Source organism: Centruroides sculpturatus, unplaced genomic scaffold (genome assembly GCF_000671375.1).
Source record: "Centruroides sculpturatus isolate CEXI.00-Female unplaced genomic scaffold, Cexi_2.0 scaffold178, whole genome shotgun sequence".
In the NCBI taxonomy this organism is placed as follows: Eukaryota; Metazoa; Arthropoda; class Arachnida; order Scorpiones; family Buthidae; genus Centruroides; species Centruroides sculpturatus.
Genome location: NW_019384433.1, coordinates 807910 through 817644, shown reverse-complemented (window position 1 = coordinate 817644; position 9735 = coordinate 807910). Strand labels below are relative to the sequence as shown.

At 29.5% G+C, this 9735-nt stretch overlaps 1 protein-coding gene across 1 annotated transcript in view; it reads right to left on the bottom strand.

The window, feature by feature from the left end:
* Nucleotides 1-9735, bottom strand: part of LOC111619798 (sodium channel protein type 3 subunit alpha-like) — a 128440-nt gene that overhangs the window by 1108 nt on the left and 117597 nt on the right. The window contains exon 9 of the mRNA XM_023361614.1: nucleotides 1392-1451. Coding sequence (XP_023217382.1) covers nucleotides 1392-1451 — 60 coding nt within the window. The remainder of the gene's footprint in view (nucleotides 1-1391; nucleotides 1452-9735) is intronic.

The following is a 9735-nucleotide window of genomic DNA, read 5'->3' as shown; positions in this document are numbered from 1 at the left end:
CGTTGCGTGTCGCTTCGCGTTGAATTTTCGTCGATGTTAAGCCTAACAAAGACTATTGTATCGTTAAAAATTATTTTTTTATTTTGTACAAACAAAATAAATATATTGAAAAATATAAAAACAATAAAAAATTATACTTCAGAAGTTAATTTAGTATCAAAAACGTAAAATATTTGAGTAGTCCAAGACGTAGCCAAAGATTGAAGCGCCACAGCACTGGCGAAAATTTAAATTTGCCGACTGGAATTCTTTCGGATGATTGACTTTCGGAAAATCGACGCTCTACTGTAATTCAATTTTTATATTTATATATAAAAAAATATCCTAGTTGTTTTATAAATATTGCAGTAAACGTTCGTTTTAATGACCTATTTGGTTCCTAGAAAACCATCACTGAGTGAACATTTTTGATAGAATAAGTTCGGTGAAATGGATCACGCTAAGCTCTTAGTATCATATTTTAAAGTTTTCTTTTTATTTTCGTGTTTCGTACCTATGTGCCACTGCAATGTTGAAGTTTCTAGAAGTTAGGAAAGAATCTCGCATTGATTTCGTTGAAAAAAATTTCTGTGTCTGATTTTAGAGCACGACGTGTGAATTCTTTCTAAGTTTATTGCTAGTGCTGATAGCACTAGCAATAAACTAAAATATTACGCTTATAACTACAGTACAAAATAAAAATACAAATCTGCTATTAATTAAATTAAGCAAAAGTATAGGTCTAATGTGGCGATAGTCAATAACTAAAACTGTTTTTTTGTTTTCCCTAATGCATTGCAATGGAATGAAATGAATCATTAGAATTTATAAAACTTAATCTATAGAAGCTGTGTGAATACACACAGCTTATATAATTTTTTTAATTTGGATAAGAAAAATTTCAGTTACGATATGTGTGCAAGCTATTCAGAGACATTCTGTTAAAAAATGTACAGCACAACAATATACACTAAAACCTGTGTAAACCAGAATCGTACGGTACCGAATATTTTTTCGGTTTTGCAGGGTTCGCAAAAGACTATAATTTACAGTAGTTAATCTTTGAAGGTTTTTGGTACTATTTAAAGTTCAAGCCTTTATTTTAGAGAATTTAATATCACCAAGGTTTTTAAATAAATTTTCTTTTCATGCCGATAACTCAATGTACAGTACTGTACATGTATTAATGTCCATTGTCTTATTATTGATTATATTTCATAAAATTTATTTGCATGAAAACATCCCTATTATTATAATCGCTTTTCGTTTTCTCGTTATAAAATAATAATGGATATAATGATCTACATTCGATTTTTCTTATCAACCTAGATCAATTCAGCTAAATTAGATAACAGTCAATAGTATCGTGATGTTTTTATATTTTAAGTACTAATCAAATATTTATAACTCACCTTCTATAATGTGCAACTTTTCTTCTTCGGTAGTTCTTTCTTCAGCTAAAATAACTTCCTCTAATCAAAATAAAATATAAGCAGTATGTAAAAAATATGTATAATTAGTCATTTATATCAAAGTAATATTGCTTATTCAAGAAATTAAAATGATTTGAATAAAAATTATTAATTTTTTATACTTATTAAGATTATATATGATTAATAACTAATTTAATAACAATTAAATTAATTTTCTGCGTTTCATTAAAACATTCAGGAAAAGAAAATGCTAAATGTCAATCAATGATTTATCTTGAAAATTTTCAAAATACTGAATAAAAATTAGTTTAAATAAAATATATCATATAATATATAATAATTTTATGTTTTGTTGTCTATTTTAAAACGTATATAAAATACTACACTGTATATATATTTATATTCCAGAAAAAGGTAATACTTTTACATATTTAAAAATATACTGCATATTTTTATACAGATCTAATATAATTATAAATATATTATCGAAGCCCATCAAAAGGGGAGAGCTGAAGAGTTTTCCTGGGCGCGGATAAACTTAGGTTTTTGTAGTGGTTCTTATCTCTATAAATTATTTTTACTAACGCAAAATAAAATCTTTAAAACTGCTTTTTATTAATAAAGAAACACTTTATATATTTCATTCATTAAAAAGAAGGGAAAAAAAAAGACAAAAGGGAGCCCTCTCTAACCCCGGAACCTTGCAAGCTCTAGCAGTCCTGTATATTGTATACGTATAAAATTATACAGTATAATTTAGAAAGTGTAAAAGTATTATTTAAAAATATTGAGTTATGATTTAAAAAACTTGTATAAAACTTAACGTTAATTATCAGTATTCATTTAAGAACATTACATTGAAATGTTTGTTTTCTATCATTACGTTTATGCTATAATATGATGTTTTATTATTAAAGGATGGCTCTAAAGTCAGTTAGCCGTGTTTTATTTTGTGCGTGTGTTCTAAGTATAGGCTTGCTTATGAATGTGAATCGTAAACTGTTTAGAGCATTGTGTTTTTCTTTCACAGAATTGATAGGAACGTGATTTTTAAAAATATTGATATAATTGGATTAATTTAGTTAATCGATTCTATTTTTAAGCTGTACGGTGGTTAACTGACATTTTGGGCATCGTACATTCGTACGGAAAATACAGCCATTATATTTTATTTTTCTGTTTAAACGCTGTGAATTTTTCCGTTTGTGAAAATTCCTAATTTTCTAACAATTTGAGTATTATTTGTATCGTATAATAGCTATTTAAGCCAAGCCTCAAGACACAGCAATACACTGATAGCTATCAATAGATAATCTCCCCGCAGGATAATTTGTATCTTGTCTAAGTTATCCATTCTAGCAAAAATTCGTAATGTGGTCAATAATCTCATATAATTGTGGTTAATAAATTAAATTAAATAGCATCTTAAAGAGATGCTAATATTATCGTCGGAAGTTTTGAAAATAAATGTAGATTTAACAATAACTTATGGTTGCTTTTATTCTTTAAAATGTGAATAAAATTTATGCTTTTTTAAAACAACGAAATACTGATATTAACTTTCGCTTTATATGCAACACGAAGGCCTCAGTCAATATCACATTTGTCTTATTTATCAAAATCAATATCTTTAGTCTACTTATAATTTTATTGCTTAAACTAGTTATAATTTTCATTTTAGTATAGAAATATAATATTAAGAAGTAATTTTGTTCTTTTGAACTGTGTCAGAACGTATATCTATCGTTGTCTTGCGCAGATAACAGTGGGTTACTATGACGTGACGATCGTATAATTGTCATTGGACGTTGTTTTCAAGGAGCCGCCTAAAAACATTCCTAATTAAGTGTCAGATTTGAATTACGAAATAATGAAAACTGGAATAAACACTATGTTGAAAAACTAAAATTGCAAGCTCCAACGATCCAAGTGTTAAAGCTTGCATTATATATTTATATGAATTTATATTAGGACTATTGCACGATCAAACGTTTGCGAAGTGGCTTTGTTGATGAGTTTCTCGTCCCATGAGGAAACTTCTACAGACTAGTATATAGCAACGTTACCAGACGTTCTTACCATCCAAATTCAATTCAAAGACGTTTTGACGTTAATAATAAAACAAAAAAAAGAAACATATTTGCACTAATTCGTAAGAGGTGCAAAAAATAAGACTCGCGGGTGCGAGATCCACAGCGGCGATCTTGTATTAATCTATTAACCCGTTTGATTCTAATACAAATCGCTTGCACATTATTTTGTAAATATCAATGATAGTTTCCTTTCGGAGAGCGCTTTAAAATTTTTCGTTATTGTAGAACAAAATTGATTTTGTAAAACTTTTGTCACATACTTAAAATCAAAAATAGTTTAGCCATGGTTTCATTCACAACAATGATCTTGATTTAATAAATTCGTAATCATTCATTAATTGTTCTTTTCAATTTCAAATAAACTTATTATTGGGCTGTAATTTTCAAATTGCAAGTCTAGAAATTCCCATTTGCGTCCGTCTGTCCTTTCTTAATTTTGAGAACGGAATTATATGATAGTCGAGATGAGATATGGAAAGTGAGTGACTATATATTGAATCTGAAGTCACCTTATTTCAATTCAAAAATTTTTCCTTGAAAGGAGTTAGATGGATGACCGCATGACTATATTGTTAACAGGGAAAGTATGATGTACAGGGGAAAGACACCTTGTGCATTATACTTTTCATGTATCCTGTACTATCCTGTACTAAAATTAAAAATATGATTAAAAATTACAGCTCGGAATTGTGACGATTAATCTAAAAGAAGCCAGCATATGTTTAACTCTTTCGAGAGATGACCGCTTCCTGATTTTCCTTTTGGATTTTATTTAAAAACATTGAGTATTCATAAAATAATAGCCAACATTTAACATTTTAACATATTATTGGTCAATCAGCTATCACGTGACATGACGTAGCGCAGGCTATCGCGTGACTGTCACGAAAAAATAGAAGTAGCATGATCTCAGATAATTATCACGTAACTTCCGTGGCTTATTAATTTAATGACTGAAAAATATTTGAAATCACATTAAAAAACTGGTGGAACCAGGTTGAAAAGTAAAGCTCAGTGAAAACAAACAAAGGAAACTTGAAAGTTATGGCATAAGAATACTAGAACAAAACTTGACAGCAAGACTCAACATGTGAATAAAGTCAGTGGCGTTGTAGCTTCATGGAGCCCAGGCAAATTTGAATTAAAAGGCCCCTGTGCAGTGTTAACTTCAAACATTATTCTTCTGGGGAAATTTTTTCGGGAAATATTTTCTTATGAAAGATTAGTTTGAGGCCTCCTGTTGGTGGGGGCCCCAGGCACTCTTCATGTTTTCAATTCTGTTTTATGGGAAAATTTTTATTCTATTGAAAACATGAAATTTGAATTATTACACAGTTGTAATAATTACGGTATATCCGAAATTAATTCAACGCTTACTATTAATGTAATTGTATCTCTGCGCAGCATGATACAAGAATCAAATTATTTATATAGTGATAAAATAATTTATTTAATAGTACAGTTATTTTGTTATTAAGACTTCAAAATTTCAAATGTCGATGAATTTTATGCTCGAAATTTTGTTACAGCATTATGGTTAATATACCAGATGTAAGTAACACAGTACAGGTAACCCCCGTATAACACGGCACTTCTATAGCACGGATTCGCTCTAACACGGTTTGAGAATTGGTACCATCCCCCGTATAACACGGTACTTTTATAGCACGGATTCACTCTGACACGGTTCGAGAATTGGGTAAAACCCTCGTACAACAGGAAATGTAATAAATTTTTACATACTTAACTAATAATAGTTCACGAAAATTATTATTTTCGTGAACTATTAGTACTTAAGTATGTAAATTTTCTCTTCTCGCCTTCTGTCGATACACGTGGTCCTTCTCGAAACTTGTTTCAATGTTGCCAGATCGCGACGCTTCTGCTTCTGATGTTGCCGAATGTTTTTCCCTTATTCCATACTTGCTTTATTCTTCATAAGTGCTTAGCACCATATAAGGAAATTTATAAAGACCTTTTAACTAGAAGCAAGCAATCTAAAATTACATACATTTTGCAAAAGGTAAAGCATGGATCTGAAGATAATGCAGAAAAATGCTCAGAGGATAAGGATAACTTGCCAAAAAGAAAACGCTCTCGGTTAATTAATAGTGTTTTTAGTGATGACGAAGAAAACATTGTTTAATTTATATTAATATGTATCACTTAAAAAAATTTTAATGAAGATATTTATCTTAATTATGAAAATATACTAGCATGTTTTTTAATTTTTGGAACCTAACCCTCCTTTTCGTATTAGTTCTTTGTTTCGTATAACACGGATTCGCATAACACGGCAATTTTTTGGAACGTAACTACCGTGTTATACGGGGGTTACCTGTATATAGTTTCTTAATGATATTATATTATGCTATAATGAATACCTTAATAATAGATAAATATTAATATACTATCGAAAAATAAAATTTATTACTACGAAACCAACAAAGAAAATCGAAAGTACGTTTACAGGAATGAGAAATAAGACTGAATAATGATACTTTACAACTTGCACACATAATTTCATTATTACATTCGAAAAATATCTTATGATATTTTTCAAGTGTAATAATGAAATTATGTGGGGAATTTGAAGTGCAAGTTGTAAAGTATTTCTGGAGAAGAAAACAACGTTATGGTACAATATATTGTACAGAATTCTGAAGATTATTAAAGATGTCAATTTTTTCTTGTGATATTATTGACTAAATCCTTATATATTGCAATATTAAACTTTATTTTTCCAATTCGTAAAGAGGACAGAACCGATAATTATAGTCACAAAAATAATGCAAAAACGTTTTTTTATTAAATGTATGCCTATTATCAATTGCAGAACTAAATTAAAATATTGAAAATCAAAAATACAATATTAATTTTATTTGCTTTTAATAGATAATACGAAGTGTTTTACAACTTGAGTATTATTTGATACTTGAAATAAAGTGTATATTTATGTACACAAAATGTAATTACAGTTAGTAATTAATATGAAAAAATATCTTGATAATATAAAAATTTTTGTAATTGTATTCTGTAGTATTATAATATTCACAAAACAGATGTGTAATAATAATCGTTTAAATATTTAATTTGATAATTAAAGAACCGTATTTATTTTTATAATTTCTTACAATAAAATTAAAAATTATATACCAGTAGACCTCCTATAACGCGGGTTCATACAATGCGGATTCGTATATCGCGGCGAAAAAATTGCGACCGTATTCGTATAAAGACGCTAAAAGAGACTCGTAAAATGCGGTAAAACGTCATCGCCGACTCGTTTAGCGACAGAATTGGTCGAATCTAGACCAATAGTGGACGAGCAGCCAAACTACTTACACACTATGGAGAGTTTAGGCGGGTAAGTTGAGTTTACTATCGTCTGTACAGTATATAAATTAGGTACTGTAAGTCTAATACAGTACTGTAATTTTATACATTTCTTGTGAAAAAAACATTTCTTATTCAACGGCCATAAAAATTATTTCTATTAATGATGTCTCCAAAGTTCAACGAATTTTTCGCAGAAAAATAACTTATCAGAAAACGCGCCCGCCGTTTGGTGCGCTGCTCCGCGACGAAAACAAGCTTAAGCAATGGCGTCGTCGAACGGTGCACACTCGGTAAGTAATCCTACAATTTTTTGTTTATAGCATAGTTTATACGGATTATTCCCAAAAAATTATACGTGTTTTGGAAATGTTGAGTGAAATTAGTCTAGAATCGATTAATTTTATGGAAGAAAACCTTTCAAACAGCCGTAGTCCGTAAAGTGCACACGTGCAGGGCTGTGATTGGCTTATGTATTTGAGGATTCCTACAACGCGAAATTCTTATAAAGCGGAACGTATCTACCGCGTTATAGGGGGTCGACTGTATTTTAAAAATAATCCGTGATATGACCAATTGACTGTGAGTTAAATGAGTTTCATTTATATTCATATACAGTGGGTGATCGGTTAACGAACATAATCCGTTCCAAGACTGTTCGCTATCCGAATTGTTCGTTAACCGATTATCGATTTACCATAGGTTTTAATGGGAATTTAATTAATTCGTTCTGGAGACCCCCCAAAATAAAAAATATGTACGTTATTACTACGTTTATTTATATGTAATAATAAAAATACTTACATACACAGTCTTGCGTTTTTATTAGTCATGTTTTTTCAGTTTGAAAGGGTTAATGAAGATTTTATTAATACTTGTTATTACATTTACGATTTTTTAAAAAGTCATCACTACCTTCAAAATTAAGCTTTTTGCAATTGTAGAATAATTAATTATATAAAAAGCTTTTTAAAATAATATATCATAACAGATGGCGCCATACGCTGTTTTAATTGTTGTTGCCGGATTTTTTTTGTTTGTTAGGAAAATGCTGCCAAGTATCCATGTGACATTACCATAAATATAAAATAAAAATATAAATAAATAAATAAATAAAACAAGTAAAATATGACAATTTCAGGAGCATCAACGTTTGGCAAATTAATTTTGGCATAGATCCTTATTAGAAAGAATAATGATTTTGTTAGGATTCAATTCGAAATAATAAAAATTGTTGTGATGTATTAAGGGGTAATAAATTTTGTGATACGCTTCTTGTCTAGTCTTGTGTTTAATTATACAAGCGCTAAAATGGCTTTTCTTTTTTGCTAGAATTATACCATCAGTAAAAGGAGGACAAACTTTAGAAAAACTATTTATTCCTTTGAGGCTGCATTTCGGACCATTATGTCCCTTTTTAATAAATTTTATTAACTTTTAAAATAAATTATTTTTCTTTTACATGAATATACAAGAATTTTTTTTTAATTTTAGTTTCTATTCTAGTATTTTAGTATTTTTATATGTATCAATATAACGTCACTTATATTCTTTGTATCTAACTTAGTAAAAAGTTGTCCATGTTTAATGGAATGTTAAGAGTATTTATGGCACTGCAGCCGTCTATCATCAGAAAACTGTCCACTAGTGTCAGTGACATCGTATTAGAGACTTGCACAAAATCTACGGATTAAAGCACCATATGGATCAGTGAATTGATTATATTCGCGCTGACAGGAATGTAATCAGAGTAGATTTAATGTTGATGTTGATGTTTATATTTGACGTAATGAATTCCGGTAAAAATATAGAGGTTAATGACAAATATATTTCTTATGGAACGTATAAATAATTGAAAATGCTAAAAATTATATAAATGAAATGAACAAAATCTTAAAAATTAGTGTGGTTGTCATCAAGAGCGTCGCCAGCCAATGGGCCAGGGTGGCAAGATGATATAAATTGATAGAGAATATGAATTGTATGTAGATAAAATAAAAACGATTCATGAAGTTTTAATCATTTACTATGTACCGGAGAAGAAATATCTTAATAAAAACATTTTTTTTAAAACTTACAAGAAGCCTACGAAGATTATTTTAATTAAAACTTAGCATTTAAATAATTTTTTCGAATTTCTAGGGGTGAGGCAGCTGCTCCCTCCTGCCCCCTTGGCGACGCCCTTGGTTGTCATATTTAAACGTAGTCTAATGTATATTATTTTTTAACTTATTTCTTTTAATATGTTGTAATTATTCATTTCTTCTGTGAGTTCTATAGCAAAATAACTATAGTTAATGCTTTTACTTGATATGCCATTTAACGGCATTAAACACATTTCCACGGCATTAATTCATTTAATGGCATTTTAATCACATTTATGTTAAAGCACTGGATTTACCACAGTGGCGCAATCTGCTAGACAGCAGCCATTTTCCACCTTTGGTCTTTTGTGTTTTTAGCAGAAACATTTGTGATATGTTTTTCAATCCAAAATAATCATATAGCTACTGCTATAATAAGTAGAGATAATTTGAATATTAAAGTATTCCAATTCTTTTTAATAATACAATATAGCCAATTTTTTTTTATTTCGTTATTCCTATTTTTGCTAGGTAAATTATGAAATAATTTTTTCTTTAGTTGGTTAATTTAATTAAAACATTCATATATATGCACAACACTGAGGAATTTTTAAATATATAAAATTATATATATCTCCAAAGTTCAACGAATTTTTCGCAGAAAAATAACTTATCAGAAAACGCGCCCGCCGTTTGGTGCGCTGCTCCGCGACGAAAACAAGCTTAAGCAATGGCGTCGTCGAACGGTGCACACTCGGTAAGTAATCCTACAATTTTTTGTTTATAGCATAGTTTATACGGATTATTCCC